This window comes from Acromyrmex echinatior, chromosome 6 (assembly GCF_024713525.1).
Source record: "Acromyrmex echinatior isolate Ae372 chromosome 6, ASM2471352v2, whole genome shotgun sequence".
Classification (NCBI taxonomy): Eukaryota; Metazoa; Arthropoda; class Insecta; order Hymenoptera; family Formicidae; genus Acromyrmex; species Acromyrmex echinatior.
Genome location: NC_141857.1, coordinates 5126441 through 5148876, shown reverse-complemented (window position 1 = coordinate 5148876; position 22436 = coordinate 5126441). Strand labels below are relative to the sequence as shown.

The window sequence follows — 22436 nt, the reverse complement described above, 5'->3', positions numbered from 1 at the left end:
GTTGTAGAAGCCTAGTTTCCTCCATGGTGATATACACGGTGTCTCCAAAAAAATTTGCCAATCTTTCATCCAAAATTTAATTTTCTAATTCAAAGATTAAATAATAGTGAGCGCGTAAGCAACGTTCTTAGCTCTACCGACGTTAAATACATGAGCATTTTGCAAATTAGATATTTATGACTTATACAAATTCTCAAGGAACATACAAAAGTCAATAAAAAGTCAAAATTAACTTAATTCTTATCCTTAACGACAAATTTTGTAACAAAAAGTCATCATTTGGACTTCCATGACAATAAAGTCATTTTGATTTTCTCTTAATTTGATATGTTCTTTGGATTATTATAAATTTCTATGTATTTCTTTTGATGCTTTTTCATATTTCATCCGACATTTTGTCACATCTAACGATTAGTGATGTTTCTAATTTACAAATAGATTGATTTGTTGCAGCATCAGCTTGAAAATTTATGGCCGGAAGATTATTGCTCTTAATCGATTTCAACATAACAAAATGTTTTGCTTTTACGTTTCGACACGTCATGCCATTTTTCGTTCACGTGATACACGTGACGAATACGCGGAACGAAAGGGATCGCTTCGGTCTCTGCCGTCATTTCGTCTTCGTCATTATCTACGTTTCAGCCATGTCGGATGCTGACCGAGACTTAGTACGGCCGCACCGTACAATGCGATCAATTTTCCATCCTAATTGACCGACATTACAGATAAGATGTGCGGGTTGAGTCTGATGTATATAACTAGCCTGTTACACAAACCAGACTTGATACGATACGAAGTCACGCAGATTTAATTCAATTTAGATTGAGCTGATGAACGCTACAGAGATGCGTCTGCAGATTCCGGGAAAGAGACGCTGACTCCCTTACCTGTTATGGACCGAAATACATCATTACGTGTACCATATTACGTTACCTGAGGAATACGTTACCACGCAGGAATAGTAATCCGAATATTATACGCGTGTCACACAAATTACAATTCTCCTTTTTTTTATTTATGGAAAATATACAGACAGAAACACAATAGCTTGACTGCGAGCTTATTCTTTAAAAGTTTTTAAGTAATGAAAGAAGATTTGCGCGATGCAAACACACATTTTGTTCGATATCTTTTTTCTCCTTATAAAAATATACAGAACATAAACGGTGTATAAATAGCTTACGTAACTTGTTTGCACAACCTTGTGTCGCGAAAGTATATACATATATAAAAAAAAGAAAGAACACTCGACGAAGCACGTCCACAGTTGCATTTGCAACATTTGCTTATATCGTAACAAATTACATATAAAAACTTAGTCTAGAATCTTCTTTTAAAAGTTCTTATAACTAACTAACTTGAAAATAAATACAAAACGTATATCTACATATACAAATGAATACATAGTTCACCTAGGAAAATCTCTGTTTCTTCATCTTCATCGCGTTTCTTCAACTTTGTCAGAAGATCTTCTTTCATCGGGCGCGATTTAATTTGATCGATCACAGTCGCTTTCATCTCGCTTTAATCTCTCATCTGGTAGAGTAAGATGAGGAACTTTTAAATAGCTCTGCGTACACGACAGTTTCCGGACAGTATCTGCACGTGGATGCACCGTCATGTAAGATGCAGTTCGTGACAGCACTACTGTTGAAACTTATTTTCGTAAAAGAACGCAGATATTTAAGCTAACATCGTTGATTTAAACGCATCTATTCGAGCCGACGAACGTCGCGTTCATTGACAATCGAGAAGTTTGATGGATAGAGACAGCGGCGTGACCCGGGTCTCGATGGTGGCTGTACGCATCGGCGCCTAAAACGAAAATAGAAATTTTCGTGGAACTTGGAAGTTGCCGAAGTCCTAAATCTCGTTTAATCGACCGTCTTGAAGCTTGAATGTTTTTCTTAAACGTCTTTCCGTCTGGTTCGAATATTCAATGTTATTTTTTGTAATTGCGGTTATCATATAATAGAGTTTTCTTCATTTCTTCAAGAAAGCATCAATGATTACTCTTCTAATGATCGCGCATGAAAACATGCGGATGTAAGATGTGGAGTGGAGGGGACTTATCAATTAGTAGAGAAAAATATCTAATTATCGAGATAATTACAACAACAAATTACCATTACGATCATGCGATGAACGTCTGTTATATGAAGTTGGAGGGTTAAAAAAAATTGGTAATGTTATTACGAAAATGGTGAAAATGGAATCTCTGGCGTATGCGACAACAGGAAGTTCCACAGTTGTATTGACGAGCTTCAGAAGAGGATGGGATTGAAGCTGTGCCTAGAAATACAGGCAACAGCCAACTGTTAGCTTGAATGTATGAATAGAAAAAAATGAAAGGGTTAATGTAACTTTTCAGTTTTTAGCAAACGAGAGTCATGGAAATATGCCTCTTTTTTAATGCAAGCAGTATAGATTTGTCTTCGTAAGATGTTAAAATATCTATTGCAATTGCACAGATAAACGTGACATTAACAATATGTAGAGCATGGATAATCGAATTAATGTGACAGTTACACGAAGTCCTGAATCAAATTCTATTTCACGCTTATAATGACGATGAATTTGATTAACATTGGCTGTAAGATCGTTACGTATGCATGTCAATATAAATTTTTTAATGTAAAACTTTTTGTCGAGAAAATAATTTACGATTTTATATGAGATGTCATTGAAGTTAATGATGTCTCAGACTAGAAGTTTCATTAAATTGAAGAAAATTTACAGCGTCATAACGTTCGAGATAGTTAATACTTACTTTATTTCTTTGACGAATATTGAAGATACCATAGATGATGGGATTCATGCTGGAGTTGGTGCACGCGAAGAAGAAAAGAGCTCTCTGAATGCGTTTGTCCACTTTGAGGGCTGATGATCGATCAATCCAATACCTGTTTGCATGCGTTTGCCGATAAAGATCACAGAATTTAATAGTAAGATTTTTAATATGGGAGATGTTATTTTCCTTCTTGTAAGATAGAATTTGCGTATCTATAGCCGTGAACGTCAGTCACGTCAAAGTCGTACATTATGTATGTCAATCATCGATCTTTTTTATACGTTTACATAATCTGGCGATACCGTCAACTTTTTGAAATGCGTATGTTATTACTAATACCGCGATTGATTTCTAGTCGACGAGAAAAATATTTTAGAAATTAAGAATAATCACAGACTCACCAAACGCTCATCACGTAGTAAGGACTCCAACAGATAATGAAGACAGCGATAATGGTTATCGTCATTTTTAAAGTGCGTACTCGCGCTCGGCTTAGAAAACTGCACGAGGAGCGACGTATTCTATCTGCAAAAGATACCTGTTTAATATATCGCATCATTTATTTATTACTATACGTATTAAAATAGTATCTCCTATTAAATTTGTATTTGTTAAATAAATCAGAAATACATCGAGAAAAAGTTTGGTAATAGCAAAATGTATTTTGTTTAGCGAATTGGTGTGTATTTAGAATATTACCAAACATAATAATAGTAATCAATCCTTGATGATAATTATTAAATATTTAGAAAAATAAAATTAGCCTTAAGTTAGTTCATCATGCTAATTTTTTATTACATTAACCGAACATTGAAATTACTTCATTTAATATTAAATAACTATTAGATTCTTTTTCAGTGCACGCGCTTCAAATAATATGAATAATTCTTACAGCACGATAAATTACATTCGACCGTACCTTCACTCTTCTCCCTGGATCTACGGCAGATCTCCATGAAAATACTGGTGTAAGTATAAAATATTACAATCAGGGGGCACCAATACATCACTACCATACTGAACAAATTGTAGAAAACTTCGTGCACGTACGATGGGAAGATATTGAACGTTATACATTGGGTATAACAAGTGTGATTTGGATGCGTCTCAAGATGGAATACCAACATCTACAAGAAATGAAACTTGCCGTTTAGCGCCGGTCACGAAGCGAAGTGGCATTTTATACAGTTTGAGTAAAAATTAATGCACCTGTGGCATGGAACAAAGTACAGAGCCAATCCACGCAAACATCAGCAATATCTTCCCTCTCCTGTGAATATCTAGTATTTGGAGAGGTCGCATCACGGCGTAATATCTGAAGAAGATGAAGTTGAAGTGATGTGTAGTCTTATTCAAAACGTACGATTATCCTAAATACAGCAAATCGTGTTAACGTACTCCATAGTAGAAATATCTCGAATATATTATACGGATATTCTATTGACATTGCGTTGTTAAGCTGTTTCTATTGTTATGTAATGATACTGATGTAACTTGGACATTTCTACTGTATGGGATACGTTCAATGGATTGGAACTAATAGTGAATTTAATTGGATGCACTCACAATCAGTGCTCATTAGTGCATATTAAACCTATTGTATTGTACACATAATTGCCGTAAAGATGTGTCTTTGATAAATATAGAAACTGTGAAATCTTCAACACATTTTGTTGTACTATTATTATTATTAAATAAAATATGTATTTTATAATTTGAAATATTTACATTTTACTTTTATAGTTAGATTAAATCAGTGTACAACTTTTAGGCTTTAATATCCAGTGTACACTAAAAGTATCGCAGAATAAACGCGATTTATGGTTATCGTTGTGCTGACCTGTCTATACTTATACAGATTATTACAAAGGATGAAAGATGCAGGCCGAATGTCCTGAAGAAAGCCATTATGCGACACATCGCGTCTCCTGCTTCCCAGGATACCGTGCTCGCCCATCCGATTTCGAATGGCATCATCAGGAATGTCACCTGAACAATGACAAGTTGCAACATATCTCATATTGTTTGCTACATTGAAGCGCAAATCGCGAGCGGTATGATTACTTTATCGTAAGTTATTTGCGCCCGCGTCGGGCTTATACTTACAAAGAGGTCAGCGATCGACAAGTGCATTACGAGATTCTGTATCCGGGACTTGGACTTTCGTTTTTTTATTATGGTCAGCACGGAAATATTTCCAATGGCCGATATCACCATTAGGATGCTGTAAGTGATGATCGTCACCAAGTGGCCGTCATTGAAACGCAATTCGATTGGCAGTTCTGCGTGAATCGTGCCATTGCACTTGCCGAGGCTCTCCTCGTCCTCGGCCTCGACTAATTGCATTACGTTCCCCATATCGTTGAAGATCAAATTGTCAATCATCTGAAACTGTCACGTTTGATCTTGTTAAAAGATATATCTTTCGCAATCATGTATTTCCTCGATTTAATCATGGAATTACTTCAAAAGTTTTTCCTTATCTGAAAGTTTATAGAATAATAAAAAAAAATGTTGAGGATAAGACTATTCGTTGTGATGTGAATTCGAGATTTGATGCTCACACTTTTAGCTCGGAAAGTTTGGGAAATAATAGATTCGGGTAATATATACATCTAAAGAGAATGTTCCAATGGAATAATAATAGTAATTATTCGCACGATTATTCAAACAGATACACGTATCATGATGAACGTTTGCCAGATCGTATTTGTTTGTGTTTAGTGATTTGGCCTTTAAACGTAATACGTAGATAAAGTTACATCAAAGAGTTACATTACAAAGTGATCTGCGATTCAATACAAAGCTTGAATAATTAATCATGATTGAAGAAAAAAAAATGAGTTTAAAACATAAAAAAAAGATCTTTTAAACTTTTATTTTTTATTTATCTACTATATTAAATGCAAAACGCAAAATGATTTTGCTGCAAAAATCACTTAGCTTCTCAAATTAATTCCTATTTAATTATTTCTAAAAAAATATTTACATATGAAGAGATATTTAAAAAAAAGAAAATAGTTTTCAGACAGAATATGCTTTTTATGAGGTGTTTATATTGTTTTGTGTCTTACGAGAAAAGGGGTAGAATCGCCTTCACGTTGCACAGCTTCGGGTTGAATGATCGCATAAATCCTGAATTACATTGTAAATCAGCCGGACAGAGCGTGCCGAGTGCAAAATAATATATTTCGAAGCTACATTCGTCGATCGCGATCTACTACTTGTAATTGTGTCGCCTCTGTGTGCTATTGATAACGAACCCTCATTGTGCGGGGTGTGTTATAATACTGATTCGTTTTATTTCTCGAGTTCTTGCTGACATACAGAAGCTTCGGCGCAGGTCCGAGCAAGTAGGTGCTGAAGCTCGAATACCCATTCCTACCAACGTAGTTTAATTTTAATCTTGATCTAATTACCCAAGCAGAACAACAAGTCATTATGATATCAAAATGCTGTCAAAATAACTCCAAAATGATCATTAAAAGTTATTTTTCAATCATTTTCGATTTATTTCAATGTCATTTTGACGTTATCATGACTTGTTGCTCTGCTTGGGTTAACTCTTCATCTTTTTCTAGTTCTAAGAATTAAAAAAGAATGAAGAGCAAGTTGAACCGAGATTAAAATTAATCTACATTGATAGTAACGGGCATTAGTCTACTATTTTTGATAACTGTTGTTTACGAATTGTTATGTTCTTTGAGAACTGGTCAAGATCGCGCTTGGTTGTTCATTAAGAAGAAAAAATGAAATAAAATAAAAGGAAGATATTAGAGAGAAAGGAACTCATATATCTTACATTTTGCATTGCTGCACGAGTTTTGATATTAAATCATCAATGTGGATCGCGTTCCAAAGTACCAAATCCGCCTTATATCATTTGCCTTAACATGCGCAAAAATACGGAACTAAACTTCGGCCCCGAGGCACAAAGTGTATCGGGGGGAAAACACGTTAAGATATCATTAACAAGTTGTTTTTCTTCAATTAATTGCTGTAATAAACTTCGTTTAATCGTAGTGTGCGATTTTTTGGGGATTTAAGTGATATAATGTGACGCTTGTTTTGGTAGAATTAATGCACTAATACTATATGCCTCAAATAAATGTGGAAATAGGTCAAAAAAATGTTATCAAATATAACATCATTTACACAAAGTCAAAATAAAATCGATGCAAAAAATGGTCCCTCGATTTTCAGCATATTTCCTGAAAATCGAGTGATTTTTATATACGACGCAGAATAATGTGCCGAGTCAATATAGTACGAAATGTTCGATAAGAGATTTCAATATGTTAGGGGAAAATAAGTTTTCTTCCTGGATGCCGATAATTGTCGCGATCTTTTATCTGGATTCTCGTTATTTTCACAATATATATACATGTATATATGTATATATATATATATATATATATTATATATATATACATAGGCGCGAATGAGTGGACGTGGTTGATACGACGCTAACTGATCTGCCTTGATTTCGGTTCAAACATAATTGTTTGCGCAATTTATTTAGCAAAAAAAAAAATAAAACGAAAAACAGACTATTAAATGTTTTCGTCTAAGAGCGCTTAGATTAGATTAGACTAGAGGCTTTGTTTACATGAGATTAAGTACAGCGTCAATTGTAGTAAGCGCGTTTTAGCTCTTATAATAATTATGTCAAATAATTTGTCAATTATATGAAAAAAGATATTTATAAATTTGTATCGGATTTTATATGACGTAAAAAGCGTAGAACATGATGCTATCGGAATGGAGTTCGTTCATATCATTCAATTAAGAATCCTCCCTCGCATGAAGTTTCATCGACGTATCGATATAATGTAATTCGTCGGGCAATAAAACCTGATTAATGTTCCGCGTATTTGGGGCGCGTTACGTAAAAGATATCAAATTATAAATTAGAAATATTTAAAAATTAAGAATTTATTTATCGCAAAAGGAAAACTGAAGCGAATCGATACGAGCACGATTGATCATTTTTGAAATTAACAAAAATTATTTTTAATATAAATATAATGTTTGTATAAGAATAATTTGCTGTTATTTGTTTTCGAACAGTAAATAACTGCGACAAAATGTCAATGCCAACTATCTCTGTGACAATTTAGTTCCTAACAAGAAAGATGATAGATAACTACGACGTGAAGACAATATGATTTATGATTGTACAGTTTTTCCTTCGGTTTCCCTTAGAAATATTTTCTAGTTTTCATTTGTATTTTCAACAAATATAAAAAAATAAATATTATCTCTGCGCTATTATTTTTTAATAAAAATGTATTAGGAAAAAATTGATAAAAAATTGTACGTAAATAAATCGCATGTCTTTTTTGATGAGAAAAAATTTGCAAAATAATATTTATTTGACCAATTGCTTACTCGGTACAATTTTGCAGCTTCGATATATGAACTTATTCTTGGCACTGCTTTATCCACTTCGTTCCCTTTCAAATTGTAAACTGCAATTTATAATTTTTAATAATTATAATTTTCCAATCGAGTTGCTCATGTAAGATTTAATCGACTCGGCGATGCAAAGTGTTGGTCCAGCTTCATCCAGATTTCGATGTTGAAGAAAATCTGAAACTCTGTTTTTAACAGCGAAATCCCGTTGACTGCGCACCGTAGCTTCTTTGTGAAAATATGAAAACTTCTGGCACGATTATCTCTTTCTTGTGAATAATCGCAGAATTTTTTAATCGCGCTGCCTCACCCTCGCGCGTGAACCTGTGGCAATCGCGAGCGCATTTTCCACGTGCATGGTCTCAATCCGTTTTCTTCACTGAGATTATCGCATAAACGCTGACACACATCAGTTCGATAGAACAATCGAAAAAAATTCCGTATCGCAGCGAGACGGAAAAAAATTAAGAAGAAAAATAAAGAGGAAAAATAAAGAAGAAAATAAAGAGAAGGATTTATCGTCTACGTCGAAACGTATAGAAGGACGCGCCGTTGGATATCGCAAGTTTCGCGTAATACGCGGGGGAATACGATTATATATGCGGATGCACGTGATCGACGACTGCTAAACAACGGAATTCGGCCAATATACCAAGTAAGTATAATTAAGCGCGCGATGATTGACGCGGGACTGCCGATCCCGCGGAATGCTTGCGATTTACCCGCCGATGCGAACACTTAGGCCAGCGTCAAGGGTCAAGTGTCAAATCTCCGCTGATAGAACTATAACGTGTCAGAGACAGTGCTGTTGGTCGAGCACACAAAACGGAGAGTGACCGGAGGGACGGAGAATTCGTGAAAGAGGCAGAGATCAGCGTGAATGAATCGTACATATTTACTTAGAGAGACGAGTATATCTTTGGACATTTCATCATATATTGATGTTAATGCTATACCATTTCTCCATCATTTTCTATAATGATGCTGTGAAGAAAATATCTTCTCCTGATGGAACACAATCATAAGACGTTATCATGACTTCATTTGTCATATATAAGTGATAAATAAGGTTATAATAATGTAATTTAAGATAAAGATATTAAAATATACTTCTGTAAAATTTAAATTTTATAACGCAAACTCTAAAATATAGAAGTTATAATAATATCATAAAAACATTATCATGACCTTATTTGTCATTTACAAGTTCTTTGTCACTTATAAATGACAAATGAATATGAACGTGTAACATTAGATATTAAAATACACTTTTGTAAAATTTAAATCTTCTAACGTAAGCCCAGATAGACATAGAAATCATAAAAATATCATATAAGAATATCATTGTGACTTCATTTGTCACTTATAAATGACAAATAAGGTCATGATAATAACGTTCTTTGATTATTGTGATTTTTATATTCTACCTGGGTTTGCATTGTAAGATTTATACTTAACAGAAGTATATTTTAATATCTTTTGTTTTACATTTAAGTATGTTATTTAATTTTTTTAATTCTTTATATCAAGATACTGTATTGAGAGGAAAACCAAAGACAATTCTAAGAACAACAAGATGATTAATGTCTAAATGACATTAAAATGAATCAGAAATGATAGAAAAATGACTTTTAACGATCATTTTGGAATCATCTTGATATCATAATAACTTGCTGTTCTGTTTAGGGAATTATTATATTTAATATTGAAGAACTAAAAGAGCAACATTTATAACCTGATTCTAAATATTCTATTAGCTTCGGGATTTTTATCTTGTGCATATCTTGCTTTCAAAGCAGCTTAGTATAAACATCCACGAGGTGCTAACAATCGCAAAGATTAGTAAAATGTCGCTGACAAGAAAATGTCGTTTGCAGGAAAATTTTCTACTAAGCATTTTAATTATCAGCACATGAAGTGTACGTGCATATGAATAACGATAAGAAGAAAAAGAAAAATAAAAATAATATGACGCAAATTAAAGTCTAATGTTAGAATTGAAATTCAGAGCATTTGCCATGTAGTGTAAATACACACAACATAAATAATTTTCTTCTTGTTGAAATGGAAGAAGCACTTGCTCTATTAATAATTCTCAGACTGTAAAACTCATTTAGAAATTTAAACGTTGACTTACTGTCTGATTTTATAAAGCAGAATTTGTCCGCACAAAATTAAATACTATTTTTCTACAATACTATCTATTTGCAAAAAATGCGTAGAATATTATAAGTTCCTAAGTAATTGTTATATAATTTATTACTAGATATTTATTCATATGAACGTATACGCGTAGATTTAAATATGGCATCAGTTTCCCACTTCTTGTCACGTGATTAACTTTAGTTCACCATTTGTGGATTCACTACGATGGCGCTAAAAATTGTCTTCCAATAGAAACATTCTAGATTCTAGGGCGTGTTCAGAGGATCGATTGTGTATCTCGAAATGAGAAATGAAAATTACAAAAATTAGCAAATTCACTAGAATATTCATAATTTATTTGGCCAATATCTAGTGAATTATTCACTTTTGTAATTTTCATCTCACATCAAGATACACAATCGATTCTCAGATACCCGAGTGCTTTCCAGATGCCATCCTTGTTTAACATTCGGTAAACAAGAAAATATTTTAATCTAAAAGATCCGGTTTTATACCAATGCCGATTAATCTATCAACCATAATTGGTCAATTCTACTAAACATCAAATGTGGTTGATCAATTAACAGCCGATTAAGTAACTGGCATTTTTCGTAGGAAAAAACTTCATGTCAATCGGATGATTGGTTAAAGCTGTACATTTTTCACCAGTTTGAAAAACGTGAATTCGAGAAAAACGCGTTTAAAGTTTTATTTTATAACTTTTTGTTACAAACTTTTTGTTACATTTTAACAAAATATTTTGCAACTTAATTTAATCAGCGATTAAATTTGGCCTATAAGTCAATTTCTTCTCCTGTTCGAAGAACAAATTTTGCTGCATTTGAGTCCTTTTTCTTTCGATTCTTGTTTTGCGCGTAATACCTTGATTTTCAATCGATGTAAAATCCAGTTTAACAAGTCATAAATTGCTTTAAATTTTGGATATTGCAAAATCCTTTTACGGGCATATTCTATACTTTAGAGAGTAAAAAATGTAAAAAAAAAATCGATTTTTTGACCCTCTAGAAGAATAAAACCTTCCCTTAAGTAATGTCTTAAGTAATATCTTAAGATGTTAATGGTCGCAGCACAGACTCTCTCATAACGCATAATGCATAGTGCATAAGGGAACCAATCGAAATCCTTCTTTTCTATAAAATGGGAGGAAAGGAAAGATTCTGATTAGTTGATTCGCTTATGCATTGTGCGTTATGTAAAAGTCTGTGCTGCGGCCTTTACACGGCCCTGATTGGTTCGTGATATTTTAAGCCTGTACTTAAAACAGTTTTAAATATAAGAATTGATTATGAATTAATATTAACTTATGGATAAATAATTGTTGTTGTTTTTTTGAACGCAGTCAATATAAAAAACATAATATTAATATTAATATTAAAAACATAGATAATACGAATTAAAGATTTTTAGCACTGTTCGTGCATTTGGGAACGCATCTCACAGAAGTTTATCTTGTTTAGCTATAGGTCTGTTCTTTTTAGCTGAAGTTCTTGAACGGTTCATCTTTCTTCTTTTTCTTTCCATGTTGAAGAGAAAACGCGAAAAGATGAAATGCAAAAAGTTCAGTTAAAAAGAACAGGCTTTATATTAAAACAGCATAGAACAGATTGGACAAATAAGAATAGGGTAAATTTTCTTGAAAGAAAAAGAAATGAGAGTAAAAATTCCAATGCTTAACATTACGGGTATTGTTAGATAAAATTGAAATGCATTGGAGAAAAACTAATGAGGGATGATAAATTTTATACTTACATCTGTTTTTTACCAATCAACGCTCAAACGTTGTCTGCATGAAAATCCGATCTTAATCATAATCGTTGATCTAACGGAATATGCCAATCAGATGCAAGAAATCACTGAGAGCTTAATGACTATAAGTGTAATATTAAATGTTCAGTGCAAAATACAATAGTTCATTATAATCTTCGCACTTAAATTTGAAATAAGTGTAACCGAAGAAACTGAAAATAAGCGAACTGAAGATTTGAAAATTATTGTAAATATTTTTGATTCAAAACTAAAGTAGTACATTCGAAATTAATAAAATGTAACTATGTAGAATAATATTTATATATGAATATAATAAAAATTTATCAAATAATCTTCAGTATTTTATTGACATACATAAAATCATCAATCTCTTATTGTTCGATTTAGAAAGAAAAATTAAAATAAAGAATTTTACTGATAATAAACAATTCCATCGGTTGAATTAATTTAATTTGCTCAGTTAATCTAATTTTTTTTTTTTAAATAAAATCGTATAAAACATACGCAGCTTTTAATAAAATCGTATAATTTCACTAATGTGGAAACTCCACAATTTTTGGCGAAAATGAAGAAAACATCTGAATTGATTTGAGTCAAATTTGGTTATTCAAGTTCATATGGACAAGTTATGTCGCGCATGCGAATTCTCAACATTTCGGAAACGTTCAGCCCGCCATTCTGTCGTCCCATTTATCCCCTCCTTCTCCTCGTGACTTAGTTCAACTTGGTTACCATTCCGAGTCCCAGCCAGTTCGTGTTTGTTGCCCGTGAAGGATGCCTTCTGCCAACCCCAAACTAGAAAAACAGGCCTCTACGGAGACCGTGGATCCGTTACGCCAAGCGATCGTCGTAATCGAGCACAAGATACGGAATCTCGAGAAGCGTAAGGTAAATGCAACGTCTCGGCCGTCCAGATCGTAATTACAGACAAAAGTCTATCTGTCAGTCGTGGCTTTCTCGCCGCGATCCGCCATGATCTTTCGACATGCCATGTGCTCGCGCCTCGATTTTTCAAGGATACATGCAACGCGTTATGTTCACGTATCGCCAGATCAAACATCAATCCGCAATCCTCTACAATGCACGGTCTAATAAATAGTATTTCAAGCTTCCGGGCACGCCAACTTATTGTCGCCAACCTTATATCATGGCGGTGTACAGTCTACGTGTACACGAAATTTTTCTTTATGCACGATGCGCTTTTTAACGCCCTTTTTAACGCGGGACGCGACGCTGGCACGTACCCGATAATAACGTCCGCTGATAATTTTATTTACATTGGAGTCTCGTTGCGTCACAGGGTGTTCCCGCGATCGACGTTCGGCGTTTCCCGGTTTCCAGTTTTAGTTTGTTCGCGATAAATGTCGACGCTGCTTTGTCGTGCATTTCGTCATGCTTTCGCGGAATATTTCTAAACGTTTGATCTTTTAGTTTAAAAACAAGAGCATATACTTTGATGTTGTCTAAACTTTTGTTATGTCTTATATTATGTTCTAACTGATTTATTACCATGCTTTGTTTCGATGTAAACACAATGGATTTTTTATTCTTTTTTATTCTTGCACTAAACTGCACTAGAACTTTCTTGCTTCAGCCAAATTAAATGTATATCTGTTTCACATTATTTTGAAAGTATATATTAGTTTAGCTACAGAAAACAGATCTTGTGTAAATATAATGCTTATTTTACAATTTATAATTTAATGTTGAATGTAATTAGTTGTCTCTTTTTTTTCTTTCTATCCTCTTTCTATCTTTCTCTTTCTCTCTCAAAAGGAATCAAACAAATCTATAAATGTATTCTTTAAATTTAGGGAAGGCTCGAATCCTACAGAGATTTGCAAAAAAATGGAAGAGAATTAAATTCAGACCAAAAGACAGCGGTGGCGAAGTATGATGAGGTGCTTCAAACGTTGGAAATTACACGGGACTTGTATAAGCAAATCGTTAATATTGCCAATGATGCGGTTAAACAGCAGAAGAAATTGGCACGGAAAGAGGCTGTTGAGCGTATGCAACAAGACATTGCAAAAGTATAATTCAAAATAAAATTATTATATTGTTCTTATATACAATTAAATTATTATACATTCTTACATATATTATATAAGATGTAATTTTAAGAAAATATGATTTCGGTTGTAGGTAAAGGAAGTGCTACTTGCTCAGCATGTCCTAATAAACATAAACACTGATTCTGTTAGAGATGACTTCTTTCATGGAAAGAACGGGGCTATAAAACTGACGGAGGAAGAATTCAAGTATCTAGACAATTTATATAATGAGATAGTGATAAAGAATCAGCGTGAAGAAGGTGATCTGACATTTGTTCAGCAAGCACAAAAAGTGGCGGAGCATTATGTTGCGATTGTTGATGGAAAGCAACGTGAAGTTATTGGCACTACTTATAATAAATTGAAAGAGATAATTGCAAAAATTAATCAGAGCGGCTATTTCGATCAAATTCACGAATGTTTAGAGACAACACCAATCGAAGAGGTATTGAATCACGATATTTAATCTATAATCTGATTATATATATATATATATATATATATATATATATATATATATAAATAAAATCTGATCGATTTATATTTGTACAGATTACTGAAACTGTGGCAGAGATTAAGATTACGAATGCACAGACAGCTCAAGAACAGGTCAACGAAGAATACAGCAATGGAAATGACAGGCACATTCCACCGGAATCCATGATACCTATTCCAAATTTTCCAGTTCAAGTTACTACACTTCCCGTTGTTTCTGGTGCTGCTCCAGTTTCGGGACCCATACCGGTTGTACCACAACCTATGCCACCTCACCCAGCTGCGCCAGTCGACACCCCGTATTATACGAATGCCACTACTTTTGTTCCTCAACCACAACAACAACAACAGCAGCAGCAAGCTCAGCAATCTCAGCAGCAACCTCCATCGGCGCCTCGTATCAATGACGTTATAGGCACGCCTAACTTCTTTTTCTTGCAAGAATCTGAACTTGATTCAGATGTTACGTCGCAAACACCCATCGTATCACACATTCCTCCTACAGTTAATGCGCCTATTCCTTCGCAAACCTTCACAAATCAGAACTTTGCAAATGCACCTGTGGGCGTACCTCAACAGGTCATATACCAACACCAACCGCCGCAAGATATGTCGCACATTCCTGGTTTCGCGAATCCTAATCCACCACCGCCGATTCCGATGCCACCCTCTCATCAGCAGCCAAATATGCAATATAGCCCGCAACATCCCACCAGTTTCCAGCCTCAACAATCACAGCAGCAACAAAATACCGCACAATTGCCCCAGCAAGGTCAAATGCAAAACTTCAACGAGCAAACGCATCAGCAAGAAGCTCAAGCATCCACAGAGGTAACATTCTTGGACTAAAATTGATTTATTAAATTATATACGCTATTGATTTTCATTGTGACGGATTCTTCCAGGAAAAGATTGAGAATGGTCAAAATGAAATTCCCGACCCATCATTGGAACAACAAAATGAATCGATCGATTGGTGTCAGATGACCGAGACCAATGATTGGAATCAGTCTGATCAACAACAACAATCTGTCCAAGATTGCCAGCAAGCGTCACAACAGACATCTCAGCAGACTTGGGTACCTGATCAACGTGGTGGGTACAGAGGAAGAGGTGGCAGAAGAGGGACTGCTAATAGCTATAATAGCAGAGGCAGGGGAAATTATCAACAAAATGGACGCGCAGGACAAGGTAAAAGGATATTTTAAATTAAACAGATTATTTTTTATAATTGTTCATAAAACATTCTTTCAGTATTTTGAATAAATCTTTTAATTTCAAAGGCTAAAACATATGGCATTAATTTTTTTTTCAGGCACGTATTATCGTAATGATAGTAACTATCAAAACGGATATCAGCAGCGTGCCTGGGGCAACAACGAAGGAAATAACGGATATAATTCTGGCTTCAAGCGTGGCAGTGGCGGTGGATCAAGAGGTACACGCAACGACCGCGTTAGTCGCGGACAATTCCGAGGACAAAGGGGAAGCAATCGTGGATACGCACCACGCGGCAAGCCTCATACGCAATAAGGAAGAAAAAAAACGTTATATTTGGCGTAAATGCACAGTAAAACACACTATAAGATGCTCTGCGATTAAGATTCAACTGTCTATTTATGAAAAAGCTTAAGTCGAAACAATGCATTTGCAATGAGATGAAACTTCAATGTAGTGGATACCGTGCAGTATTGCATGCTTAAAAATATTATACACAATATAGTAACTTTGATATTAAAAAGATCGATTAAGTGGATTAAGTGGGACTAAGTCAGCTTTTGTAGTACAGATTTAACTGTATTACATGTTTTTTATCTATTGCATATTCATATATGTATCAAATAACATTGAGAAGATAAAGTTTATTGATTACATACAAAACGTAACTTGCATCTGATGTATGTCGTACAAAGGTAAGTATGACATGAAAGAAAATTCGAAAAATCTTGCGCTGGCATTTGCGGGTACTTGCGGCTTAGGACATTTCTTAAATATGACATTGAACAAATAAAAGTTTACATATGAATTTGGTGTTTGTAATTATGAAGAGAAGATTAATGTTGATAAAAAATGCAGAGATAACATTGTGATATATGAAAGAAAATCAACCAAATTCAGAAGTGTGAACCTACCGTGCAAGTATTATTATATTATGACAGAAGGCAGGTTTCACAGGGCAACAACAGCTGATTAACAAAGATTAGAAAAATAATTTTATTATAAAAAATATAAAAAAAAAACGAGAACTCATACAACATTTCATGTAAAGACTCAAGAACGTATTTAAAAATAATGTTAAGATGATTATAAGTGTATAATAGGCACGACCTTTGTCTTGCGTCATTTAAAAAAGAATTTTAGATACCAGAAAAAAGAGGATATATTGAGCCATGCCTTCTACTACTAACGATATTCCTGACATTGAATTTCAAACATAAACTAAAATTTATCGAGAAACCAGTAATTTAGGAGCTGTAAATGATTCGCGATATATAAAATTTATAAAAAAACGTATTTTTTTTCATGTAAAGATATATCGTGATAATGCTTTAAATTGTTATCGCTCCTTCTCCTGTTTTTTCTGGGTAATTCCAAAATTCTTCTCGATGATCGCGCTCACACAGCTACGGTTAAGCGAAAGAGATTGCGGTGCAATGTCTTCGTTTACGATGTAACACATTACCTGATTTTTTTTCTATTACGAAAAGTAAAGAAACATGATTATTTTTAAAACGGAAAAAACGATTAGTGTGTGAGGCTTTAGCATATAAGCGAGTTTATTGTACAATTATTAAATAGACCCAGAAGACGTGAGAAGAGAGAAAGAAAGAATATGTTTCTTATATTGCGCCGCCAATAAGCCACGCACCACACCGATGAAACGTACTGTTTATTGTATTTCGTTTGTACATTTGTGTTTAATCACTATCCACCCAATCCCTCTTATCTCGATTACGTTGAACTATCCTATCAATATACCTGTGTATCTTCCAAATAAAAATCTAATTCATCGCACTAATCTGTCTATTTATTTCCAAAATAATTGCGATTAATCTATTTCATTTGTAATAAAATTTAGTTGATATCTTATTAATGTTTTTATAATCATTTATATTTTATAACTAAAATGTTTTTTTTATATATAAATATTTTTGTATTTTTTATAATTATTTTTATATTTATTGATATTTTATAGTTGTTACGTTTATTCAACTTTTACTATTATGTTTACTATTATTCAACATTACGTTGTTAGATATAAATTGATATTATTTTTATAAAAATGCGTTTATCATATTTCAAATATAAGGTTTTGAATTTAGGATCACTGTATCTACATATTTAATTTACATGTGTTAAGTTCTATTGATATCATATGTAGTTTTTCTGCAAAAAAAATGCATATATGTTAAGTATTATCTTTCTTATCGGATTCATCTCGGATGCATTTTGCTGTATTATATTAATAGACAACATGTGCATGTATAACAGATATATCTACAGCTGGTCATGTCATAGATGATTCGTATTGATTGTGTACACTTGCATAAGGCTGGATTTTCACTTGACGCTGAAAATGAGCATCGTAGCGTCAAGTGAAAAAGCCTAATGCATTGACTTGTTCATTTGACACAAAGCTGTAGATAGTACACACAATGCATATATAAAAATTTATATATGTAACGTTATATGTGATGATAAATGTTTGAAAAATATTGTGAACTCTGATGACTCTGATTAAGATATAGTTTCTGTATAACGCCTACAAATTAAACTTTTTTTGGTTTGTGTAGGTTAACTTTAGTTTCAATTTACTGCTAATTCATCACATAATCTCTTACTATCTTCTTCTAATAAGAATTTTCCAATCGAAAATTTAAGTAAAAATGCTACTACAAAGATTATATCGTATTACAAACTGCAACAGAATTCTTCGAAGAGCTGTTTTATATAAAAATATTCATCCAGTACGTAAGGTAAATAGAAAACAAAATATAAAATATGACAGCAATAGTAACAATAACTTAGTTAAGTATTAATAAATTAAAGATTTTTTTTTCCAGTGGGAAAACAATATGCACATTTTTAGAAAGTTAACAATAATGTCACCATTTACTGTAATGGGAATATGGGGATTTATAAAAAGCAATAGTGATGACAAAACACAAATTGCAATAAAAGAACTTCTTGCTAAAGCAGATACGCTTTTCGATCAGGGAAACTATAGAAATATATATAATCTTCTCTCAAACTATAAGGTAATTACATTTTCTAATTTATATAACGCATTTACATTTTCTTAATTACACAATTATAATGTATATGTTGTATGCAACTTACGTATAACTATAATATGTCTTTTTTATATTATATAGGACAGTAAGGATGTTGAAATCTTATGGCGTTTAAGTAGAGCCATTTATAAAATGTCTGAAATAGCCAGTGATGTTGAAGCACAAAAGTTAACTTATGAGGGATATGATTTATTATGTAAAGCTCTTGATATTCAAGAAGATCATTATGCCTTGCATAAATGGATATCTATATTTCTTAATAAAAAAAGTATTTTGGAAGGTACAAAGACACATATAAAGGAATCGTATAATATTAAAAAACATATGTTGGTAAGATATTTGACAAATGATTACTTCAATTACTTGCTGGATATTACTTTGCAATTTAAATAGTGAAATATTATATTTTATAAATAGTGCAAAAAAATGAAGATGATCTCACAAATCATTACTACGATCTTAAATTATTATTATTATTATTATTATTTATTCTAGAGAGCGTTAGAGTTAAATCCTAGTGATGCAACGTTACTTTATATGCTTGGAAGCTGGTGCTATGAGGTTTCAAATCTGACATGGTATCAACGAAAAATAGCATCTGTTGTATTTGGAGAACCACCAACTTCGACATTTGAAGAAGCGTTGATGTATCACGAGGCTGCTGAAAAAACTGATCCAAATTTCTACAGTCATAATTTACTAATGCTAGGAAAAACATATTTGAAATTGAATCGTACGGAAGACGCGATAAAATATTTTAAAAAAACTGCTGAATTTCCTGCAAAGAATGATGAAGATCAACAAGCGAAACAAGAAGCACAAAAAATATTAAACAGCATTTCAAAATAGTATATGCAGAGATAAATATTGAACTGCATTTTTTAAATGTAAGGAGGAACCATTTGGATATTTTTAACGTTTTTATTGTTTAAAAAATAAATTTATTGTATTACGGATATTAGAATGATACCATGACTATAATTATACGTATATGTAATTGATATATTTATTATATATATATATATATATATATATATATATATTAGGTGTTGGAATTAATTCGTAGCGTTTTACAAGTGATGGGAAGTACTTTCATTAATGTATTTTTTAATGCTCATGTGAAATAAATAACATTCTTTCATTAAAAAACGCTACGAATTAATTCCAACACCTAATATATATATATTACATATACGTATATATATTTATATAAATAGATGTTTACTTACTTGTTTAATATATTTTTTACTTATTTACTATTGTTAAACACAGGGACCACAGTAAGATATTTTATATATATTTAAGAAGTTAATAAATGTTATGAAATAATGATTAATCAATAATATTTGTTCTATGTGATAATCAATTAATTATAAGTTATTATATTATTTTTCAACTGGTCTATAACTCGAACAATTTTCGATCGATTGGCCACGGTTTGAGCAGTAGCTTCACAAAGTGAATAGTTTCAGTTAAGCAGGAATTTTTAACAAAATATTTATTCATATATATTCATATATACGATATATATTTAAAAAAATATTATGAATGTATCCTGTATTAATGCATAGGCATAGTTCGAGGTGTCGATATGGAACGACAGGAAGTGTTCATAATTACTCCGTTACCAATATCAATCATGCAGCACGTTAATTGCTTGGCAGGCTGTATTCCGGTTCCTCCAGTATTATTGCAATTACATCAAGGTGCTCCTTATGTTGGTGGAAACGCAGAATTACCAACGAGTCGTGAACCTCGCAGAGGGTATTTCAAGATGAAATATCAAAATAAAAATGAGTCGAGTAAATCATAATGAATCGTATTATATGTACTAATATATTCTTTGTAAATGTTTGTCAATTTAAGAACGTAAAACAGAGTAAAATTTTCAAAAAATCAAAAAAATTTTATTATTTTTTTTTTCGAAAGATTGATGTCTTAAAAATATGCTCTTAAAAGATTTTTGTGCAATTTGAAATATTTTTCGAGTTTGTGAGTTTTGGCGGACCGGTGCACAATGCTGAGGTACGCATCTGATCGGTTGTCCTATATCGAACGTAAATAGGCTTCTCGACCTAGTCTTTTGTACTTTCATGATCACATACAGATGTGTGTGTGTGTGTGTATGTTTCATATAATTAAAAAGTTCGTTGGCCGTTAGTTATCTATAGCATGAGGTACAGTACGCATCAATATTCATTTCTACACGAAATGAAATGGATAGAAAAAGTATACAGTCGGATAACCATAAGAAAAGGACAGCGTCCTCCAAATAAATATGAAATAGAGAAACTAATAAATTTTATCAATACTTCTGCTAAAAAATTGAAATCGTCCAAGACATTTAATTTTTCCGTTAATTAGACTATTAGACCATCGGCTATATAAAATCATCAATTTTTACTTCATTTTTCTGGCGCTTGCTAAACATGTAAAATGCAAATCTTGTGGAGGAAATATGAAGAATCAAGTAAACGAGAGCTTGAGTTAAAAATTACAATAAAATGTCCATCGTGCGCTTCAAAATTATTAGGGGTACAAATAAGTTCGTGCGGTTTTGAAAGAGATGGCGTAACTACTGTTTCATTCCACCGTTCCGTATTTCTAAGTATGCGTTGGATAGCTGTCATTAGTAGGTTAAGTTCAGTATGTGTCATTTGTTCGAATTGTAAACAACAATATTTTTACTTCGTCAAATATGTCGAACTTTGTACCAAATAAAGTGTTTTTGCAGAGAGTTTTACTGCATTACTTCAATATGAAGAAAAGTGCTGCCGAAAGTCATCGTATTTTAGCGGAAGTTTATGGTGACCATGCTCTATCTGAGCGAACGTGTCAGGAGTGGTTTGCACGGTTTAAGAGTGATGACTTTGACTTGGAAGACCAAGAGCGTGCCGGATGTCCAAGAAAGTTTGAAGACGCAGAATTAGAGGCATTACTCGATGAAGATCCATGTCAAACGCAAGAAGAGCTTGCATTATCATTGGAAGTGACTCAACAAAACATTTCTTTACGCCTCAAAGCCATGGGAATGATTCAAAAGCAAGGAAATTGGGTTCCGTACGAATTGAAACCGAAAGACATTGAAAGGCGATTTTTTGCTTGTCAACAACTGTCTGAAAGGCAAAAAAGAAAGGATTTTCTGGATCGTATCGTCACGGGCGATGAAAAATGGATCTATTACGATAACCCAAAGCGAAGAAAATCGTGGGGTAAGCCCGGTCACGCATCAACATCGACGGCAAAGCCGAATATTCACGATTCCAAGCTTATGCTCTGTATTTGGTGGGATCAGGTCGGTGTGGTGTATTATGAGCTGCTCCAGCCAAACGAAACCGTCACTGACGATCGCTACCAACTGCAATTGATGCGTTTAAGCCGAGAATTGAAGGAAAAACGGCCACAATACGAGCAGAGGCACGACAAAATAATTTTGCAGCACAACGCTCG

The 22436-nt window shown here is 33.2% G+C and overlaps 3 protein-coding genes across 5 annotated transcripts; 2 read left to right on the top strand and 1 right to left on the bottom strand.

Moving 5' to 3' along the window:
- Positions 1 to 996: 996 nt before the first annotated feature.
- On the bottom strand, positions 997 to 8935 carry LOC105153995 (adipokinetic hormone/corazonin-related peptide receptor variant I). Of its 3 annotated transcripts, XM_087406990.1 has the most exons (9): positions 8186 to 8935; positions 4901 to 5185; positions 4635 to 4783; positions 4004 to 4109; positions 3714 to 3921; positions 3196 to 3319; positions 2774 to 2906; positions 2130 to 2295; positions 997 to 1818 (listed from the first exon to the last, which is right to left on the bottom strand). In XM_087406990.1, the coding sequence occupies exons 2-9, from the start codon at positions 5177 to 5179 to the stop codon at positions 1706 to 1708; spliced, it is 1278 nt and encodes a 425-aa protein (XP_087263116.1). In that variant the 5' UTR covers positions 5180 to 5185; positions 8186 to 8935; the 3' UTR covers positions 997 to 1705. The 3 variants fall into 3 exon arrangements, with proteins under 3 accessions (XP_087263116.1, XP_011067499.1, XP_011067498.1); XM_011069197.2 differs by lacking the exon at positions 2130 to 2295 and having other exon boundaries at positions 8186 to 8928; XM_011069196.2 differs by lacking the exons at positions 2130 to 2295; positions 8186 to 8935 and adding an exon at positions 5869 to 6224.
- Positions 8936 to 12860: 3925 nt separating this feature from the next.
- Capr (caprin family member) lies at positions 12861 to 17706 on the top strand. Its single transcript, XM_011069195.2, has 6 exons — positions 12861 to 13030; positions 13957 to 14175; positions 14288 to 14641; positions 14749 to 15522; positions 15597 to 15882; positions 16007 to 17706. Exons 1-6 carry the CDS (start codon positions 12917 to 12919, stop codon positions 16222 to 16224), a joined length of 1965 nt encoding a protein of 654 aa, XP_011067497.1. The 5' UTR covers positions 12861 to 12916; the 3' UTR covers positions 16225 to 17706.
- Positions 17707 to 18196: 490 nt separating this feature from the next.
- LOC105153993 (regulator of microtubule dynamics protein 1) lies at positions 18197 to 20891 on the top strand. Its single transcript, XM_011069194.2, has 4 exons — positions 18197 to 18668; positions 18756 to 18950; positions 19068 to 19316; positions 19482 to 20891. Exons 1-4 carry the CDS (start codon positions 18579 to 18581, stop codon positions 19833 to 19835), a joined length of 888 nt encoding a protein of 295 aa, XP_011067496.1. The 5' UTR covers positions 18197 to 18578; the 3' UTR covers positions 19836 to 20891.
- Positions 20892 to 22436: the final 1545 nt, after the last annotated feature.